The sequence below is a fragment of the Pyrgilauda ruficollis genome, unplaced genomic scaffold, assembly GCF_017590135.1.
Source record: "Pyrgilauda ruficollis isolate IOZ18807 unplaced genomic scaffold, ASM1759013v1 scaffold33, whole genome shotgun sequence".
In the NCBI taxonomy this organism is placed as follows: domain Eukaryota; kingdom Metazoa; phylum Chordata; class Aves; order Passeriformes; family Passeridae; genus Pyrgilauda; species Pyrgilauda ruficollis.
The window spans coordinates 4,727,210-4,749,353 of NW_024524711.1; the positions used below are offsets into that span (position 1 = coordinate 4,727,210).

At 40.7% G+C, this 22,144-nt stretch overlaps 1 protein-coding gene across 3 annotated transcripts in view; it reads left to right on the top strand.

Annotated features, from left to right (window-relative positions):
- The first annotated feature begins 283 nt into the window (after positions 1 to 283).
- SLC26A5 (solute carrier family 26 member 5) overlaps positions 284 to 22,144 on the top strand; it is a 33,498-nt gene continuing 11,637 nt past the window's right edge. For 2 of the 3 annotated variants that reach the window (XM_041474691.1, XM_041474692.1), the window contains exons 1-10: positions 284 to 412; positions 1,049 to 1,167; positions 11,912 to 12,125; positions 13,805 to 13,944; positions 17,081 to 17,191; positions 17,726 to 17,907; positions 18,416 to 18,580; positions 19,981 to 20,133; positions 21,361 to 21,443; positions 21,538 to 21,685. In XM_041474691.1, coding sequence (XP_041330625.1) covers positions 11,971 to 12,125; positions 13,805 to 13,944; positions 17,081 to 17,191; positions 17,726 to 17,907; positions 18,416 to 18,580; positions 19,981 to 20,133; positions 21,361 to 21,443; positions 21,538 to 21,685 — 1,137 coding nt within the window. In that variant the 5' untranslated portion in view covers positions 284 to 412; positions 1,049 to 1,167; positions 11,912 to 11,970. Of the gene's footprint in view, positions 413 to 1,048; positions 1,170 to 11,911; positions 12,126 to 13,804; positions 13,945 to 17,080; positions 17,192 to 17,725; positions 17,908 to 18,415; positions 18,581 to 19,980; positions 20,134 to 21,360; positions 21,444 to 21,537; positions 21,686 to 22,144 lie in introns of all 3 variants that reach the window. The other variant, XM_041474690.1, reaches the window with a different exon arrangement.

A 22,144-nucleotide genomic window follows, 5' to 3' on the forward strand; every position in this document is an offset into this window, starting at 1 on the left:
GCTGGGTGATGCGGTTTCGGGCTTACAGGGGCAGGGCTGGGTTGATGGTCAGACTTGGCGACGTTAAAGGGCTTTTCCAAGCCTGCTCGCCCCGGGGTTCCAGGGCTGCGCAATCCCCTCCGACCGAGGGGGGCCCGGCCGGGCCGGGGCCGAGCCCGCGCAGCCCGCACCGCCGGGGGCGCGCACGGCCCCGCGGCATCCTGGGACTCGTAGGCCGCGGCGGGTGGGGGGGGAACTACTGCAAGGGGGACTACGAGTCCCAGGCGCGCCCGCGGCCACGGGGCGGGAGGGGGCAGGGGCTGACGGCCGCCCGCCCGCGCCCCTGGGCTGCTCACCTTGGAGCGAGCGGCGGCGGCTGCCGGGCTGCAGGAAGGCGGAGGGCGGTGAGCGGAGCGCGGCCGGCCAGGCGGGGGTGAGCGCGGGATCAGTGGTGAAGGAGGTCTCTCCCTGCTGTATTGCACTTGAGCGGATCTCCCATGAGGGGAGCGAGCCTGGCTGCGAAGAGCGCCGGTTGGGGTCGGGCTGTCCCCATGCCTGTGGCTCCCGCTCGGTCACCCCGGGCTGGGGGTAGCCTGGGGGTCGTCGCCCCCCGTCGGCCTCGGCGGAGCGGCCGGAGCACCGAGCGCGGCAGCCGCGGTCCGGGGCAGCGCCGTGCCGGGGGCAGCGCCGTGCCGGGGGCAGCGCCGTGCCGGGGCACAGCCGCGGTCCGGGGCAGCGCCGTGCCGGGGCAGCGCGCGGGGATTCCCGGGCAGCGGCGGCCCCCGCGGTGCTCGGCGCTGTAAAACGCGCAGCAGCCAAGGGGAAGCCAGAGGGAGGTGAGAGATCAGTCATTTCCTCGTGTTGTGGCTGCACCCCTCCGACTGTAAGCTGCGGGCTGTCAGTTTAGGTCGGAGCGACTCTCCCAAGAAGTCTTGTAACAACAAAAATTACCTGCTCTGCGTTTCAGTACTAGCTTTAACCCAAAAACCTTCAAAACCTTTACAAAACCTCGATTAAATATTAAATTATCCCCCCCCCCCAAACCCCTTCATGTCCTTCCATTTTTCAGGCAAAGAAGAAGATTTTGCCTTTCCTATGTCAGTATTTGTCAGCTTCACGAGCTGTGGGAACATTTTGAACTCCTTGCAAGGGATCAGTGAAAGCAACTAGGAAAAGCCAGCCAGAAAAGTAAGTAGGCTTAAATTTGCTGTGCTCGTGCCCATGCTGCTATTGCAAAATTTCTGATTGTCTGAACATTGAAATATGGTTGAAAGCTGTTTTTGAGATGCTTCGAGATTTCAGAGGACCGAAGTGGCTGTTGCAGCAGGCATTTAGGGATATTCCAGTAGTAAGGAAAGAAAAAACATTAGATTGCTGCCATTGTTTCTGCTGATGAATCAGCAGAATATGCATCCATAATTCTTCATATCTATCACAGTAATACAATTGTACAGCATTGGTTTTTGTGTTGATGACTGACAACAAGGATCTGGGCACAGAATATTTTGGCTGAAGTTTCCTGAACGAAGACTAAAATCTGAAAAAAAACTTTTCAAATGTCTCTTGCTAAATGTGCAGTAACAGGTATTTTGGGTTAACAGGTGTCTTGATTTATATTACAGAACTTTCATGAGTAGGGTGCTACATTACTGCTGCTGTCGAAATAGAAAAACTAATGCTGTTTCACAAGCAAGCACGTGCAGGTGGCTTGCACTGAATTAACTCTGTGGGGATCACCTCCTGCCTTCCTCGAGGGACAGTAATCACACTTTGAAACACTTGGTTTCTGACAGTCCTAAGCCTTCCTAAGACACGACAGATGTTTCAGTTCTGCATTTAGCAGTATTTCCAAACTGAAATGTTTTGTTAATAGTCTTGCATGGAATTGTGAAACATCTCTGAAATGTAGTGTGGAAAAGGTATAGGAAAAGAATGGAGTTTCACATATGCAGAGCTGCTGTTGGTAGCTGATAAAGCATATTAATTTGCAATAGCATTTACTCCCTTGTATAGGCTTGAGGGTATTTAACTGATCAGTCTCATTCTCAAAGCTTCATTGCATTTGGAAGTATATTTATGGGGGCAGTTGGGGCAATATTGAATTATATTCAGAATCAGATTTCAGTGAAGGAAAGCTCTAAGTCCAGTAAGAAACAAGCCTGCTGTTGCATCCATGTTTGGGTTCTAAACTAAACTAAACTTTATTTCCTCTCAGAATCATGTCCAGAGCTGATGTGCTTTTATTGCTCGTACTGTACAAATGCTGTGTGCAGGATAACAGTTTGCTTGAAGGCTGACATAATTTTTAAAAGTACAGATAATTGAGTATGATCTAGGTGAAAGGCCTAGGAAATTGTGATGTTTTTAGCCTCTGGCATAAACTGAGCCCTGTTTTCTAAGCTAAATACTTACTAAATGCTCCATTGGATTCAGCCATCAGATCTTACAGCTTGGAGCACTGGACAGTCGTTGCATCTTGCCTTTTGTTTGGAATTTCCAGTCCATTGCTGTGGTTCAAATCATATCTTCAGCACACAGTTTTTCATGGTTATAGTAGTCTGTCCCCAAAAATTCAGTGTTTTTAGAACTTAAATATTCCAAAACCACATGAAAGATGTTATGTTTAGTGTGATGCTAAAATCATGGAAAACAGGCACAGATTTAGCACATGGCTGTCACACTGTTGCTCTTTTGCTAATAACTTAAGAAAGAAAACCTGAATGTATGTTTATCTTCCTTGACTGTTAGTATAGACAGACCAGTATTATCTTGAACTGCTGTTAATTTGAATTGCAGCTGTAGCCTCTGTAAGGGTAACCAAGACTTTTGTGCATCCACTGAGTTGCCTAGAAAAGCACAGTCCTTTGAACTCCTCTGCCTCTCTTGGTCTCTGCCCAATGGACTGCTGTTTTTTCTTCTATTTTATTGCTGATGTATTTTTTCTGTAACATCTGGTTTTCTAAAGCTTTCTTTTCTGTTTTTTTTTTTTTTATCTGATTGTTTCATAGCCTATAACTTTTAGCCCAAGAAAACCATGCTGAAACTAAAACTCTCAAGCTCTAATTAGCCTACTGATTTCCCAGTTAATTTTAATGAATTAAACACCATCATTATTCAGATGTTTCTTTCCCTAGAATTGTTAGTCAGCAGAATGTTGTCCTGCTAGACATTATTTCTCGAAAGTCCTTCTTGATAATAATTCTTCACATGGCTACAAGACCTGCCATTGCTGTTACTTTATAGCCAATTATCTGTAGTTTTTTGCTTTTTAGAAGTAAAAGCAGCAGCAAAGTGCAGGTCTTGTTGTTATTTACCATGTGCCCAGGTAATGGGAAAGCTATACACAAGCAATGTCAAGGATTTCCATGGCTTTGAAGATATGGCTGTAAATTTGTGCAGGCAGTTGAATGAGTTTTGCAAGTCACTTGCATTGATAGGATTTATATTTTCATTTATGATTATTAGAGTACATATATGAACCACTGGCCTATGCAGGAACTTGGACTACTCTTCTCAAAATGTTGCATTAACTATTTATTTTATTTTGTGCAGTAGCAACCTGGGAAAACCTTCCATGTGACAAACAACAGTGTGATTGCCTTCCTGGGAGGTTTTTTACAATCTGTATTTTTACTGCCTAGGTAGAATCTTTTTTTCTCCAGCCTTCATTGCAAACTTACTGGTTTTGCCCAGGCAGGGGATCAAGTTTTACTGCTCTGCTTTGACTGTTGCATACCATTTTGTACATCCAATTCTGTTTGTGTTCTTATATTGTTGTGGTTATTGGGGAGGGTGTGGGTTAGCTAATTTATAGATTTTAATCTGTTAATTGAAAATCTGAGATTCTGACACATAGGCTGGGCTAGAGCAAAGATCAAATTGCTCCTTTTAATTTATTTTATGGAAATTAGGTTCTGAAGCAGGGCTGAGATTTGAGAACTCCTCAGAAAGCCTCTCATCCCAAGCTGGGTGGTGTTTTGAGCAACCTGGTCTAGTGGCAAATGTCCCTACCCCTAGCAGGAGTTTGGAACTAGGTGGTCTTGAAGGCCCCTTCCACCATTCTGTGATTCTAAGGCACAGACAGAATTTTCCAACCCAAATCAAAGATTGCTGCGTGTCTGTTGTTTGAAACATCCTTGCTGAAGTTCAGTCTAGTAGGGACAAATCAATTAAGCTCAGTTAAGGATTGAACTGATTAAGGATTACAAAATTTCCACCTTGTTTTCATGGAATAGAATTGAAAAAGCCATACTCCATGCAAGAGATCACTCGGATTGCTACTCAGAGGTGCCCACAGGGAGCTGCCTGTTTCTGTTCTCACAGAACTCTGCTAAGCTCAGGCAAATCTGAAGAGTCACATCAGGAACAAAACTACAGATATTTCACAGATATAGGCAACCGTAATGTCTTCTCTAAATACAGAAGTTTTGCTGCTGCTACCTTAACTTTATAGCACAACATGGTTCAAGTCCTTTCCCAGAGAAAGCTATACCTGAGTTCATTTACCACTTCAGCATCTAGTCCTGCATATCCTGCTTTACCAGGATCCTGCCCCAGCTTCAGAGTTTTGACATAACATTGTTTTCTAAGCCCTTCCAATTTCTTTCAGGTTTACTGTTTCATTATCTACTGTCTTTGGTTCATTGCATTTTTCTTCTTGGAATTTTGCACTGTACTTGTTGCTTGCTTGTTTTCAGTTCTGTATTATACAATTCCAGTTTTATTTCTTTGCCAGTTTCATGGTTAAAATCAATATATATGATCTCTTTTCGGTGCTTCATTTAAGTTCCATATAGCTGAACAGGTAACCTGAGTCTAATTAACTACAGTTGTAGTGAGTCTGATTTTTTTTTCCCTGTTTTCTGGTGACGTTTGTTTCTTTTGCATATGTGTTCCTGAGAGAGAAAGAAAAGTTCTTACAAGAAGAAATCATCAGAAAATTACTCAATGAACCTTTCTTCATTTCATTTGATGATCCTCAGCCCAGATACCCTTCTTGCTCTTCCAGTTCCTTCATCAAGACACCCTGTTCTAGTGTAGCTGTTGCAGGAATCCATTCATGCAGGGTTGTTCTGTCAAACACACTTAGAGGGTCATCTGGAGAAATTTTCAGCTCCATGAGAGCTTGTCTTTTTCTTTGTGCAGTTAGAACAGACATGGGGCTGTCTCCCATTAAAATTTCATCAGCCACAGAAGAAATATGAAGCCATAAGGTGAGCTGCAAATAAAGCAGCGGTTAGTTTTCTGTGAAATATTTGAGAAACTTCTCTACATGTTCTTTGCTTACAGTGCATTTTAAAATGTTTCAAGCAAAAGCAGTGTTGACCTGTGTTTGCTGTGCACTCCTGGCCTTTAGGTGTAACCTTGGCATCAAGACGTTGAGGAAGGTTATTCCCACTGTCTGGCATTCACCTTCAAATCATGAAGCAACACTCAAGTACATAAGAGGCAGGTGAATGCTATTGTTTAGATAACATCTCAACCAAACAACAGTTGCATAAATGGGGACAGGATCTATCATATGTCATGTTCTGCTTACTGCTCATGTGGGGTTTGGTTTGATATGTAGTGCAGAAAAAAACCACAGAAAATGTGTGTTGTGAAGTAGCTTCCAAGAATGAAATGTTTGCAGATCCTAACATGGATAGGGAAGTTCTCAGAACTATCAGGAGGAGAGTTGCAGCTTTGAGAAATAGTTAGTCATACTACTTTCCCAAGGAGTGGCTGCCCTGTGCTGAAGTTCTGTGTTGCCTTTCGGAAGCATCAGTTCTTCAGGAATTTCTTCAAGCATGGCAGTGGCTGTAGCCTGTTTTGCAGAGTAGCAGGTCCTTTCAGAACATGTTAGAAAGAGAGCCTTGTAGAGGATCCTTGGAGACTTTTCAAAACTTCATGTTTCTCAAGTAATGGTAGTTACTGTTTTCACATGGTAGTTGCCATGTTTTCAGCAGTGAAACTGGAATATAAATTTTAATCCTATTCTAAACCCTCTCTTCTTCCCTCTCAGTCATTTCTTCCTCTGACCACACTGTTTTACTATTCTTCAGTTTCCTCTGTGACTTGAGAGATTTACACTGTAAACGTGATGACTGAAATGATTTTGGTTATAAATAACAACCTTCTATTTTTTGTTGTTTATTTTTAACTTGAGGCAACACTTGAGAGAGTAGTGATGTGTGTAAAGAGTTGATGAAGCAGATAGAGAGGGGAGAATTCTTTTGGTGGCTTCTCTGCAGAAGGAAGTGTATCACAGAATGAAGTAATTTCTTTCTGCACAGACACTTGTTTGCTGTCTGCATGTTCCACTTTGCCTGAAAAAATGAACCAGTTGCTGGAGGTCATTGGTGCACAGAGATCACAAGAAGTAAAGAAATTATTCTGCTTAGCTTGGTGTGTATTCATTATCTTGATTTATGTTATCTCCTCTGACCAACTGGAGCTTTTTGAAGAAAAGTGTTCCACCAAAGTTTTTGGCAGTGGATTTTCTCTGGAGATGAAGCTGGCTAATGATTACCTGTCTCTGAAGTGGTGTATGTCCTTATCAGTCGGCTTAAGAAAGCACAATAAAGGGGTCATCAGCCATGCTGCCATTCTGATTAACTTGCTGATTTCACTGTCAGTAGCAACTGCTTTTGGCAACGGGAAAGAGGATAGCAGACTAGGATCCAAGGTCACTGAAGTTGCAAAAAGCAGAAATAAGAATGGTCGTATTGCCATGGGTTCTCATGGTCATCAACGTGTTTACACTGGAAACAGAAGCCATCTCTTATCTATGTGTCAGAGGGAAGGAGACCAATGTTCTGCTGCTCAAAGTGCTCCAGGTGTTTGTCTTATGTGGAATGGATTAAACAGCTCAATCATTATAACAGGTCCTAAAACATTCTGTTGATGAAAACAAACATGAGTTTGTTGGTTGATAAGAGATACGCCTAAGACATTAATGAATTCATTAGTCCATGGAGTAAACTTCGGGGACTTAAGTATTTTTTGGCAAGGAGCATGAAATATAAATTACCTCTTACCAGTTACATGATCTTATTTTTTTTTATAAATATATATATCTTAATTGTTACCATTTTGATCTTTATGCTCATTGTTATTATTATGATGTTTCAGTGGCTAAGATAGGTTCATTAGAGGAAAATAGATCATACTGAATTCAACAGCCTGAGGAAGGTGGAGCTGCTGCTGCTGCTCCATATCCCCAGATCCAACCAGTGCCAAGGCTGAAGATGTGTTTTCCATAAGCACACACACACAGAGAACACACATACACAGCATACTTAGATCTGTACATGGCAAGTCATGCATACCACAGAGGCAACACTGACAGCTTCTGCTGCTCCCCTCTGCTCTCTAACTAAGCAGGATGGAGGTCCAGAACTGAGAATATTTGTACACATGTAGAGATACAGCACACATCTGCAAGGTGGATCAGCACACAGGCTCACACTATCTGCCTAGTAGCTCCTTGATCCCAATTTCCCCAGCTGAGCTGGACACAGGAGCCCCCAAGGTCATAGCCCCACTCCAGTTGTTGGTACAGACCATCCCATGTGCACATGTGTGACTGGCCAGGACTTCCCAGGACCCTTTTTGCTGCCCCTGAGTGCTCTTACTCTTAGAGATGGGCAGATGCTTTTCACACCCAGAGCTGGCAGGGACTTCCAGGGTCCCATAGGTGACCCTTGTGTACTACTCTGGACTGGTGGCAATGAGCTTTTGATAGGCTGATGGCTCATGTGCTGGCCTTGGCAGTAGCCCACCAGAGTGTTATCCAGGTTTTCCATCCTGCTGTTGTTCTGAGTAACATTATAGGTGTGTGGAGAAGCTTTTTTCACACAACCAAACACAGTTTATGTAATCATCTCAACTTTCTAATGAATAAAGTAGACATTTTGCCTGTCTAAAAGCTGCATAGAAATTTAAGGTCTTGATTTATTCTTTTCCCAAAGGCTCACTCCTGGCGTGCATTTCTTAGTAGGAATCACACAAGGAAAATTCTGTTTGTTTCACAGGTTACCTACCTCTAAATTTATGAAATTTGACATAAAGGCTTCAGGTGTAAAAAATCTAGTTGTTAGTGGATTTAATGGGAGGAGTGGAGGAGAATGAGAATGATGAGAACAGTCCAATAAAACTCGGAGAACACATTCCTTATGACCCCACCCAGTCATTTTACACCTTTGTGCTTATTTGAAAAACAACTTTGTACTTGTCACTGAGGGTGAAAAGTGAAAGGGCAGTGGGGAATGAGGCCAGAGAGAAAAGAAGAAAATGTGCCAGGATTTCCTAAAATCACCTGGGTTTGTGTCTTGCCTCTTCAGACAGTAGGAACAGACCTTGCTGTAACTGTGCTTTGCAGGGTACATTTGGAAGAACATGTTCTACGTAGAGTGGCAGTATTTCCACCAGCCCTTTGGCTGATGGCAATCCACCTGCATTTGTAAGCTTGAAAGCACAAAATATTTCATAGACTTTTTAGTTCATGATCAAACTTGGAATTCTCTGGCATAGGAATACTGTAACACAGTATTAGTGCTGTCTACCTATGCTTTTCTGCTACTTAAAGCAATTTGTGCTTAGCTTTCAAAAGAAAGAGGTTTTGTTCTTTTAAAACAGGCAGGACAATGGATTTTCTGCTGACTCCTCCATTTCCTTGGGTAATTCAGACACATTTAGGTTAGATACATGTTAGGAGAAAAGGTGCCTATTAAAACTGTGAGAGTCACACAGTACACCCTTCTTAATGTCTCCAGCTTCTTGCTTTATTTCTCCCCATAGTTGTATTTTCAATCTAAGGAACAGCAGTTAAATCTCTGTTCCTATAAATTTTATGGTTGCACTCTGATTCATGTGATTTGGATCAAAAGTTGTCCTCCACAAGAATCAGTGCAGATGGCTTGACAGACCTCCTTTATCAGCTAAGACTGGGAAGAGAAAGTGCTAATTTATTACTGATTGTGTTATAAATTCATGTTTGCTTCACTTTTTTTTTTTCTTTAACACCTTCAATTTGATAATAGGAGGAATGATATAAGACAGGCCTTTATCAGTCAGATAAAGAACTGCCAACTCTTAAGTCTTTAGCATACAGGTTTTAACTACTTCAACTCAACTCTTATCTGGCTGATAAGATTAATGACAGTGTTTCTTACAGCTTTTTAGCTTTATTCTTGCCAAGAAGTTCAAAGGTTGTTGGAGAGCAGTATTCCACTATCCACCATTGCCTTTCTCTTCCTCTGGATAAAGGTCTGTGAGTTCTCAGAAGTCATAGCAGTAAGCTTTGTTTTCATGAAAATGGCAGTACCTTGCTTTTGCTCTTCTTCAAGCATTCTGAGAGCAAGAAGGGCAAGACAGTTTCTGTGCCTTGGATAACTGTGCCAGTTTGTCATACAGCAAACACTTGGAGACACAGTCGAACCAATCATGAAATGTTACTATTTTGCTACTCAATGGGCAATGTGTGTCATCTCTCATAAAGACAAGCATCTCAGTCTTGCTCTCTGTGTACTTTTGCAAAGGAGAGGGATGATATTAAATACTTCAATTGTTACTGTACTATCTACAGCGTAGTATTTTAGGTTGCCATCAAGGAACATGCTTATGCAGGGCTGTTAAGATGAAGTTGGTGAAATGACATGGAAAAATAGGGTGTGATATATCCAGCAGTAGTTTTAGGTAGATATAGGATCTCTTTTAATGACATGTGATTTGTTTTCCATATTCTTGTGTCCACTGTGAAGGTAAAGACAAGATCCTATCGTATCCTGCCTCAAATTACTTTTGTGTTAGCTGGTTCTGATGATTCAGTGCAGTGTAACTTCCTTATTCTAGCAGAATCAGAAACATTAAATCTGCAGTAGAAAAACCTTCAGAGCGAGTGATGGTGAAACTTGGGTTGTGACCTCTGGTGGTATTCCAAACTAACACCGGCCATGATCTGGATAACTGATTTAGAGTTGGGCCTTGTTTGGTTAGTCAAATGCAGCATTTGTATAATTTATTTTACCATGAAAAACAGAGGCAGGATGGAAGTTTTGTTGTTCTGTATATGCTCATAGTACCTGGGAGAGTTGGAGCATGTGTACAGAACTGGACCTCTCCAGGTCTAGATTTATATTACAAGCTCATGTGGCTCTTCCATATATTAACCCTTCTACTTGAAGCAGAACAAACTCAAAGGTGGAAATTCAGAACCTGAATTGTTTGGGGTTAGCAGGGCACTGTCTTGTGTTGCTGTCCTTTGTAGCAGAAAGAAGGCAGGGTATGTGTTTTTAAAACCCTGGCTAAAAATGTTTTGATATTGCATTCTCATTTTAATGGAGAAGTTTGGCCAAAACCAAGTCATTGGACTGATTTGGTCTGTGTCTTTTGCATGCAATTGCAGTTTTTCTGATTTGAGTGGATTTACTGTTTAGGACTGATTAAAATAGCTTCTTAATTTGTAAATAAAGCCAATGTTGCCAGAACACATCAATTAATTACTGGAGAAGATAGATTTTATGTGAATAATGACATAAGGGATCAGTATGGAATCCCAGAATGGTTGAGGCTTGGCAGGACTTCTGAGGATCATAGATTACAACCTCTCTGCTCAAGCAGGATCACCTTTATTTCACACAATAAAGCTGAAGTTAATATAGAGTGTGCAGTAAATGAAAAATTACAATTTTAGTAAAAATATCCTTTTGTAGCTGACAACGTAGGGAAAGTATTGCTTATGAAATACTGAGAACTGAAGAGATGCTAGGCTGTGTCAGTTCTAGGACATAGAGATTACCAAGACCTGAGTGGAAAATTCCAGTACTTTCATCAGAGTGAAGACATAGATAGCAATATTGATATTTTCCTGATGGTCTGACTGTATTTGCTGAATCGGAATGTTGGACCAATCATGGTTAGGTTTGTCTGAGTGCTTAGGTAGGAATCTGTTTAATTTCTGCGTGGTAACCCTTTTCCAGAAAAGTATTGATGTACAGCTAAAAACAGAACACCCCTGGGTTAGCACCCTTGGTTGAAGGCAAACACATGCTTAAGTGACTTGCTGGACCTGAGCCCAAGGCCTTGTTCACAATGATGGCTCTGTTTCCCACTGCACTCACGTTCTGTCATCGAACGTGGCACTAGCCAGCATCTCTGCCTAACAACATAGCAGTCCTGTCACTTCACTCACAACTGGGACTGTGTTTCCTGCCCAGTATTTCTGAAAGCAGCAAACATGGGGCAATGGAATTAGCAGAGTGTCTTTTAAACATGTTAAGATGTTTGTGGCACTGAATCAGACAGACAAATAGATCTTTACAAACCTTCTGGCTAGTTTTAAAACTGGGCACCTCTCCCAATTGTTGATTTAGTCATTGCAGATTGAGAGTAGCAGTAAGTGGCACATCCATTGAAATAATAACTGTTTGAAAGTAGTGAATTGTGTATCCTTGAGATGCTGTTTGGAAAAAGAAGCTTGTGAAATAGAGAGGAAGGCAGGTGGATGGATGCAGGAAGCAACTGACAATCTAGAAGAAAGAAGTGGGTTTCTCAGTGTGAAAGTCAGAGTTCTGTCTTTTGAAAATGGACATGCCAGTCTGTGGGTAAGCAGGAAGTAACTCAGCAATAAAGGAATCGCCCTCCTACAGTGATACATTCTTTAAAAACTGAGGGAAAATCCAGATAAACATGAATACAACTTTCCAAGTTAGTTTCAGCTCTTATTTACAAGGAAATTAATGCAAAAACTTTCATTATACAAGAGAAGCATAAATTGATAGTTTGCATATACTGAAGACTGAGTCTGATTTATTTTCTTACTGCTGTTACAGACTATTTAATTAGATTGCAATCATAGTTCTTGCCTCTAGTTTGTTAAAATACATTATTTGAAAGGAAATGCCAAATCTGAGGTTAAAAACGAAACCAAACTTATTTTGTCTGCAACAAGGTTTTTTGGTGGAGACTGTGGAACTGTTCCTCCTTCACTGCTGCTCTGCGAGATCAACTATGGAACATGCTCAAGAACAAGAAGTGTGTCTTGAGCAAGCCCAGAGGTATTGTGTGCAGAGACCAATATACAACCAGGAGCTCCTGCAAGGACAGCTGCACAGGCGACAGAGAACCCCTCCAACTTTAGGGCAGAAGATTGCACATTCTTGTCGGTAGGGTTTTTTTGTCTTATCTTTGTTTTATTGGTTAGAAGTATTATAATTCTTAATTGATTCATGCACTTAGCTGGTAATCTCTTCAAAGAAACCTGGAAGATAAAACCACTAATTCTACTTTGACCATTCAGCAAGACTGGGAAGAAGCTGTGTATGTGCTTTTAATGTTAGTGTAGGACTGTATTAGAAAATGTTGGATAAATTAGTTGAATTGCCTTCATCAAAGTGCAAAAGGAAAATACGCAGCATAGGAATGTGAAGTATTAGTCAGATCACATGACACGAATTCATAAGACAGAGAAAAATATCTGTCCTTCTTATGTGGAAATACTTATGGCCAAATTTGTGCTTCACATGATCCTTTTGTAGAAGAATGGAGATGTGTGATAGCTATGTAGAAATCTAAATATTGGTCTAATAGAAATTACTAAAGGCATTCTCTAGCTTTTAATTAACTGCCTTGGAATCTAAGTATCATCTGGTTAGATGTGAAATGTCTTTAACTGAGCTTCTCTTGTTCCATGGTACCAAGGGATTTAAGTTCTCATTAGCTTTATATTTTTCCATGCTTCATTTGCACAGTTTTTTCCATTTCTGTCTCAAACCTTGTTCTGCTGGACAACAGAATTGCTTTTCTATAAAATATTCCTGTTCACATGATTTGACATTTGGAGATTAGCTTTGGTTTGTGGAATTACTTCAATGGTAAAGACTCTTTAATTCTACCTCAGAAAACTTGTCTGTCCTGAATTATAAGAAGGTGGATCAAAATTCTCCTTTTTGTGACACAGTCTACCTAACCATGGAGAAGTGGATGACTCTCACTTTTAGCAACAAGCTTCTTCACTGTGCAATTCAGAAATGCTAACAAATCTCTGCAATCCTCTTGCAATTCCCCTACACATAAAAGCATTTATACAATCCCTGTGTTACATTTTTAGCCAAGGTTAAACTTTCCTCAGTACAATCAAGGTATGATGCAAGGCAGTACTGGATAGAGATATGTGTTTCCTGGCTCTATTCATTTGTCATGAGTCAGGGTTTCAAAAGGTTAATAGTTCTGCTAAGAGTCCCAAGGGTCAGTGCTGCTGGTTTCAGTGCCTTTCCTTTCCTGGTTGTGGAAGGGTTATGTTCTCAAATAGCCTGAAAGTGGGTCTGTCAGTACTGGTAGGGATAGTAATAAGTACTGGTTAAATTAATAAATTGACTATGTTTAACGCATAAGAATATAAAATAGATGATCAAAAAAGTATAAAGCGCACAAATAGTAAATGGGAAAAGCACTGCAAAGTATTCTGATGAGTGAAAACCACTGTCAGGAAGCAAGTTATTCTCAGGGGATTGTTACTAGGAATGATCTCAGCAAAAAGTGTTGTGTGACCACTCAGTTGTGCATAGACTGGAACAGTTTTACTTCCCACTGACCTCCAGCCTCACAAGACTTTTGTTCTCTTCTCTAGTTCCGTAAGGTTTGTCAACAGCACTAACATGTGATTAAGGGCTAAATTAACTGGAGGTGTAGTTGTTTGTGCTTAAGCATGTCCAGAAATTGCTGTCATCAGGAGTCTGAACCTGCCTGTAAAGGAGCTGTTTTCCTGTACAGGGATGAAAGACAATTTTTGCAACCTGTTTGTCCCCTGCTAGTGTCTAACTTTCTTTCTGCTTTGTAATTCCAGTTGTTCTTCTAAGAAAGCCAAGTCTCATCTCTACAGTTTCTTACCAATTTTAAAATGGCTGCCTCGTTACCCAGTGAAGGAATACTTATTGGGAGACATTATCTCAGGTATTAGCACTGGGGTCATGCAGCTTCCTCAAGGTGAGTGTACCTCTGGATGTAATTATCCCTTCTTTACTTTTTCTGTGTGTTCTTTTATGGCAGTTCTTGACATCTGAAACAGGTGCTCCTGATAACAGGATGTGTATCTCAGGGCTCTCTGTGGAGATCAGCATGGATTCTGCAGACCAGCCCAGAATGATGATTCCCTTAAAACTGCAAGTCAGTGATATGCACCAAACTCTGAGGGAAGCTCCCTCTCTAATCAGTATCCACAGCTCTAAATGGCAGACCAACTTTTCACACTTTAAGTGGATATCCAAACTTTTGCTGAATGCACCATATTATTTACTGATCTCATTGTCCTGAAAGTCATGGCAAATTTCCTGCAGAGGGTAGCAGACATTTAGACATTATGTTTCAGGAAGAAACTGAGGCAAAGTAACCAAACTAAATTTAACCAGAGAAGAACATGCAAGAATTCAGACAGATCTCTAAGGCTAGAAATCACCAGTTTACACTGGAACCATAGTAGCAGGCAGTGATTTACACAGTGTAATTAAAAGCATCGCCTGTAACAAGGCTGAAAATCTGTGGAAATTTCTATTAAATTACTTGGAAGTCTCAGCCTAAGTGGAGCCCAGTCCTGAAGCAGGAACAGGCTCTGGAAGACAGAGAAAGCCAGTGTTCACTGTTCTGTTCAGCTCTTGGTGAATGGACCAGTAGAATCTTTTGTTTAGCCCAGAACTTACTATTAGCAGTTTCAGAAGTGTTAGGAGGTTAGAAAGCAACAGCACTTCCACAGCAATATCATTATGGGGTGCCCACTGCTCTGGGAATGGCAGCTTCACAATAGCTGCCACAGTCTCAGCAGATTTTTTCAGGAGGTCTTGGAGTCAAGGAAATTCTTTGATTTGTGCAGAGCCTTGTCCAGAGGGTAATGTAATTAAGCATATATAAGTTTACTTCTGTGTTGACTTATTTCATATTTACACCTCACTTGTTCCACTTTAGGCTGAGGCAGGTCTGAAAAAACAGTCTGTAAATCCAAGATTTTAATAGGTGGTAAACTGTTAAAATAATTAAATACCCTAACTTAGGCTGTGCAGATAATTTCTTTATTTCTGTATCTTCCTGGTTTTGTTTAAGTTTTATGATTAAGGTTATTTTTTCTTCCACACATGGAAGCATAAATTTATCTTAAACTGGTAGCTAATGTGGTTAACTCTCAGGCATATCTGTCATATACTAGACACAAACATTGTCAGTTGTATACTGAAACATAATTTATGTCATGACCTGAAAGAACACTAAAATGTCAGTGGTCAGCAGTGAACTTTATACTTAATTTTGTGACTCTTTTTAAAAGTAAACATTGTTCATTTGGCGCCTGTAGACATGTCCTTAAACTGCTCCTAATCTTTCCCTTTCTAAAAACACAAAAGTTGAACTTTCAATTTTCTGGAATGGATGTAATTATAGCAAGCATGGGTTCAAAGAAGCCTGGGAATCATTCCAGGCAGAAATACAATGACCATGGTGTTTAAGCCATGGCCTCCAATCAGGTCAATATCTCTTTATTTCCTTGGCACTGACAATCTCTAAAAATGCCAGTACAAATGAAAGGGAATAAAAGGCTATTCAGATCAGGAACTTCACATAGACCCACCCTCACAGTTTTGAACACTGATTTACAGTTCTGGTTACTTGTACTGTTAAGTTCATCATCATATTAAAGGCCAGGTTGTTACAGTACAGGGTGTTGGCTGATGTCAGGAGAGGTACCCCTTGGGTGAGAGAAGATATGTGTGAGGAGCTTCACAAGTACTTAATGAAATGCTCATTTGAGCAAGAGAATCAATGATGCCATCAGTCCAGTTTTGGTGAGAATATAATTTTTTGGTAAGGACTCAGATATTGCTTAGGGCTAGAACAAGGCCCTGTGACTTGCTACACTGCACAACAGCACTTGGGTGACACAGAAGATCCCTTTGGTTTAGCTCTTTTTTTTGTACTGTGATGCTTTATCTCCCAATTTAAATTGTTAGCTAGAGGTGTCTTTGAGTACCACTGGCTCTCCATGGTGGGTGAACCATTGCTTCTGTTTGGAATTTGCACTGGTCCATTGAGATGTTTACTCCTCACTTGGACCAATGTGCCCAAGTGTGGCAAGAACACACAGGTGTTACCAGCCTGCACTTGTGAGAGTGCAGAACCAAGCCAAGCCAGGGTGCAGTGTTTTCTCCTTGAGGCCCATTTGTTCTGTTCTGGTGTCAATTCTCTTTAACACAAGCTGTGTAGAGCTATTGTTTTGGCTGGAGCTGCTTGGGACAGTTATGTGCCATATCACATGATGTACACCATTTGCCTACGAGCCTGGTCCCATGATAAGCACACCCTGAGTCACACAGAGGGTGGGAGATGTTCTTCCCTGGTGTCCCTTAGAGCTGTTCCCCCAACAGCTCCACAGTTGTGTTTGCCAGTCGCCACTACAGATAGGAATGATGTGGATTGCATTCCACTGCATGGGATGGACAGGGCTTAATGACAAAAAGGACTTTGTTTTTTGCAAGAATACCAGACTGTATAAGCTCTGTGACCTTACAGATTGTCAGAAGTTCTCTGCTTATTTTACATTTTGAAGCATGTTTTGTGGAAACATAAACTGTTATGTTATCCCAGTCATTCTGGGGTGAGGGAGGAGGAAAGTGTTTAGTCAGTTAGGGGTTGCCATGAACACCATGGCTGATGAGAAAATGGAGAAAGTCAAATGTGTCCCACTTGTCATGAGGATTTGGGCGTTTCTAACTAGATTCTTTTGCAGATGAAAACAAAAGCAACAAAAATCATTTTTTGGCCATTAAGGAGTGCTTCCACCCACAAAGGCAAAACAGGTGCACAGGTGTACACACAAACACACACACCTGCACCTGCAGTGCCTGTAATTAGAGACTTTGGTTTCCTGACTCAGCCCATCTTGTTTCTAGGCACTGCCCTAGGGTATTATACATACACATTTTAAAGACTATTCACTTAAAGATCTCCTGTTTTTTAAACCTGGAACAAGTCTCTAGATTTCCCATTAGGTTTGTTCAGTTTTAGTAGACTTAAATCCCTTTGCTTCAGATGTTTTATTTTTGTTGTTTACTTAACATACGTATTTGTGTCTGTTTTCTAGGTTTAGCCTATGCTTTGCTGGCAGCTGTTCCCCCAGTATTTGGCCTATATTCTTCATTTTATCCTGTTTTTCTGTATACTTTTTTTGGAACCTCCAAGCACATATCAATAGGTATATCTGTATGGATAAATGAAAGTCTCTCTGTATGTGTGTGTGTGTGTGGTTTTAATAAAGCTGTAAAAAATAAAATTGGAGAAGTAGAAAGTGTGGTTGTTTTCCATAAATGAAAATTTTAGTGCATAGGAGAAATGCAAATGTGTAGAGCATAAGCAGTACTTTTTATTGTTAGCTTATCCATTTTACTTAGGAAGCAGTAGAAGAGCATCTTGTACAGATTAGATCTAGAAATGTGTGCTGCAAACTCCTGAACTATGATTTCATTGCTGTGGCTAGGATAAATCTTTAAAGTGCAAAATAGAAACTGAGATAGAAAAAAAATGATGGTGTTTACCTACTGCAGAGGTGTATGTTCACCATCTAACTGGCTTTAATGGTGCTGAGTACTGGAGCAGATTTGGGGACTAAAAAATACATTATTAAGGTAGAAAACTCTTAGTTTAATTCTACATCTCTCAGTAAGAACCACTCCTAAAATAAAACTTGCCAAGATTTTAAGCAATTATTTTCCTCTCCCTCTTATTTCAGGTACCTTTGCTGTGGTTAGTATGATGGTTGGTAGTGTTGCTGTGAGGGAAGTGCCTGATGAAATTATTTCTCTGGACTCTAATTCTACTAATACTACAGATGTCCTTGAATATTACAGTGCTAGGGATGCCAAGAGGGTGCAGGTAGCTGTGGCTGTCGCCTTTCTTTCAGGACTTATCCAGGTATGTGCTCACAGTTTGCTGTAAGGACAGCTGCTGCTGCTGGGCTTGCAGGGGGTGCTGAGTCACGGTGGATCCCCTGTAACCAGACTTGTGCTTCTGCACTGCTCTGTGTGGGACACAGGCTGCTTTATGGCAGCCTCAGCACAGAACTGGGGCTGGATGCATTGAAGGCAGGACTTTATCTGACATCTTAGCTGGACTGGAAAAAACCAGGATTTTCTCCCTTTTCATTTTTTCCTATCCCATCAGAAAAACTCAACTGACATTCTGTAATCTGTCCATAAATGCGTACAAACAATGCATACATACATACCCATGTCTCACACTGCACCTGCCAGTGGCATGGAAGATTGGGTGCACTGATGGCAGCTTATTGAACTTTAGAAAAGCCAAGTTCAGGTTTGCCTGATCTGGCTTGGGCATTGAGGAAAGGAGAGGGGTGTGTGGCTGTGTGCTATATTCAGACTATAGTGGGAGTCACGTGGTTGATGCTTGTGTTTTTCATTAGTTGTGTTTAGGTTTCCTTCGATTTGGATTTCTGTCCATCTATCTGACGGAGCCTCTGGTGCGAGGCTTTACCACTGCAGCTGCAGTTCATGTCTTCACTTCCCAGTTAAAGTATCTCCTTGGTATCAAGACTAGCCGGTACAGTGGACCCCTCTCAGTTGTATATGTGAGTAACTACACTCACTAAGCATGCAAATTCTGTGTTGTCTGGATCTAGTTCCTAAGCTTGTTTTCCTGTTTCTGTGTATTATTTGGCACTAAGTAGAATAATCTCCAGTATTGAACACTGGGTATGAGGTCATTAAGTGCCATAGTAATGTATGAATATCTGAAAGTGCAGCCCAAGTGTGACTTGATAGATTCACACGGTCTGAGATGAGCAGATTTTGGGATTCTGCTGAATATGAAGGAATATTGTTCATTGAAGCAAATCTCTTGTGCCTCAGAGGGAAATGTGCTCCTGAAATGCTTCACTGTAAATCAGGCGTGTTCTGCAAAGCTAGGAAATGTTACTCTCAGAATCTTTCCACTCTTAAGTGGAAGAAAAGATGTCTGTGAAAACCTAAGCTTTTGAGCAGATTGATGGCTCAGCAATAATGAAGCTTCAGGATTTCATCTACATGTAGGTTATAGAAAATACTTTGTGGGAATCTTTTTGTATGTTTGTGCAGATACAACAAAGCTTTTGCAAACAAGTCTGCATTAATGATTAATTCCAAAATTTACTGTTCAGTTCACTAAACTGGGAACCAGTCATACTAATTGCCAAACAAATAGAAGGGAAGTTATAAATTCAAGATGCATACTACCAGGACATCTTGAATGTAGAACATCCTGACAGTTGTAGCAATTTTCAATCTGCATAAGGGAGAGTATGTTTGTCTTCTTTCAAAGACCTCTCCAGAGGTTATTTATTTGTTTTAATGCAGTGGAAGAAGGAGGAATAATCAGTATGGGTAATTATTTACCCTCTAGCAACTTATGTGTTCCAGCAGGTTTTTTCTCTAACACCCTTTTAGTAAGCATTTTCAATTAAAAGGTATTTGGAATAATGGCCAGTTCAGCAGCAATGAAGGGTCACTGTTATTTAGCCACATTGTTATGGCAACCTCAATGGTTCTATCCACAGCTTTATTGTTTTAGAATAGTTTATGCAGCTCTAAGTAAATGTGACTTGCCAAAGAATATTTGAAGGTATTAGAAGGAGTTTGCATTTATTACTTTCAGGTAGCTGCCACTGAGGAATATATGTGAAAATGTTGAGGATAAGAGACATGGTTTAGTTTAGGCTTTTTACCCCAATAAAGTTTTATCCTCAAATTTTTGCCCCCTTTAAGGAACACTGATATTGTAAATTATTCACGTGCATTTCTCTCACTGACGTACTCTAGTCTTCTGTGTTTTGTAGGAACAATGGGTATTTTGGTGAGGTCCTGGTTCACTGTGGTTATAAATTTAGAATGAAACCACAGCTGAAAACCAATGTATAATTTGCTCTTCTGTGGCAAATCTCCATGAAGATTCTATTTTCTTAAGAATAATTACGATGCTTCTGGTATGTTACAGAGCATAGCTGCCGTGCTTTCAAAAATAACAACCACCAATATTGCTGCATTGATTGTTGGATTAACGTGCATTGTTCTATTGCTGATTGGCAAGGAGATCAATTTCCGCTTTAAGAAGAAGCTCCCAGTTCCTATTCCTATGGAGATCATTGTGGTAAGCCAGTTGGGAAATTCTATGCTAAATTATATAGCTATTCTAAAGCTGTAGAAACTGTCTCATGTTCTATCTTGTCTTACTGAGCTTGAGAGTAACTTCCATTGAACATAATTAATTTGAGCCTTGATCCAGTTGAAGGTTTGGATTCTCTTAAAATTAAGAACTGGAATGCTCATGTGGAGAACATAAAGTCACAAAGAAGAATTGAAAAACAAATTAAACACCCCCAGTCCCCTGTGGCAGTGGGTAAATATATATGTGTTGTAAAACCCTTTCTATCCAGGAGTTTGGGCACCTGACTGATTCCCTGCAAGACAATGTTGGAGTCCAAGAGTGGCATTTCCCACATGGAGTCCAAGAGCTCAGAACCCTTTCCTGGAGGGAGATGCTTACAGATGCCTGCAGAGGTTCTGCAGGGCTTGCTTGCTTTTTGAAATGCAGTAGCAGAAAGAAGAGCAGGAACCATCAGGACTTAATACTTTTTCCTTTCTCTGTTTCTGAGATTGATAACTGGCTGCAGCACTGATTCTGTTTCAAACAACTATTCTAAAATACCTGTGTAAAATAGACTATCATAATACACACAAAGCCTACAGGTCAGACACCCTTTTGCCTTTAAAAGTGATTTGTCTTAAAAATGAGTTCTGGGGTTACTACAGGTCTCAAAAAACCTGCACATAATGGAGTCAAGAAAGGAAATAATTGAAGGTATGGGCACAAATAGATAGAAGGAACAAAAAAAGGGATTCTGGTGAGAGATGAGGGAGATGTTGTAATAGGGTATTTTTTGATAGGCAATAGCAAAAGAGTGTTCCTTTCTTTGCTGTTGTGTCAGTTCTCTTTACAGGTAACAGGCTATGCACATGCAGATAAGCCAGTGCACACAGGCAGGAGTGTCCTTGCATTTCATTTTTCCAATACACTCATTTGCCTGAGCTTGGCTTAGGCAAAGGGAATTTGAGTGTTTCATATCATACCATAGCATGTTTTATTTAACTTTTTACAAAAGAACTGTAAAATCAGGGTGAATTGGACATGATGAGGGGAAAATCATGATGCTTCCTCCTTTTTGTGTGCTTTTTTAGCCCCTAACTCACAGAAAACTGACTGACAATAAATGTAACCCCTTGTGTTTATTAATCGTAGCCAGCTAACCTTTATATCTCTTCAAGTGGCTTTATCTCCTTTTAGATAATGTTTACAAATGTGTTTGTGGATTTTTAGGTCATTATTGGCACAGGAGTTTCAGCTGGAATGAATCTGAATGAGTCATACAAAGTGGATGTTGTTGGGAATATTCCTCAAGGGTAGGGATGATACATTCTTGTTAAGACTGTACCTTTTCTGTGTTGCATATAGTTCTTATCATATTAATTTATAAATATTAATTTCATCTCCAAGGTTACGTGCACCAGCAGTTCCTGAGATCCAGCTAATCCCAGCAGTATTTGTGGATGCAGTAGCAATAGCAATAGTTGGATTTTCAATGGCTGTATCAATGGCCAAGATCTTTGCCCTTAAACATGGTTACACCATCGATGGGAATCAGGTAAAAGCAGCCAAGTTGCTGTGTTGAAAATTCTCAGTAGCACCTTTGTTACATCGTTAAAGTAGAGTGTGATATTGGCAAAAATGAGGGTTTCTTCAGTAGTGGAATCAGGCCAGATTTTTGAGAGCCTATTGATTTTGACAGCACATTTAAAGGCCAGGAATTAGTGTAAGTTCTTCTTCTGTCTGTTTAAATAACCAGTTTCACTTTCAGCTTCATTTTGGGAAGCCTGCTTCTGCTATACTTGGACGTACGCATGACTATTAATTTTTTGGACAGACATTACTTGGCCATACTGTCCTGATGAGCAGCTACCTTTTCTCTGCTTTCTGGAACAGAGCAAAGCATAGAGGTCCCATGTGATAAATACAGTACCTTATGTGTCCAAGAACTCTTGTCTAGAGTTTAAAAATTCCAATTATGTTTTATATTTTCTTTTTATTTGCACCCATTGCAAAT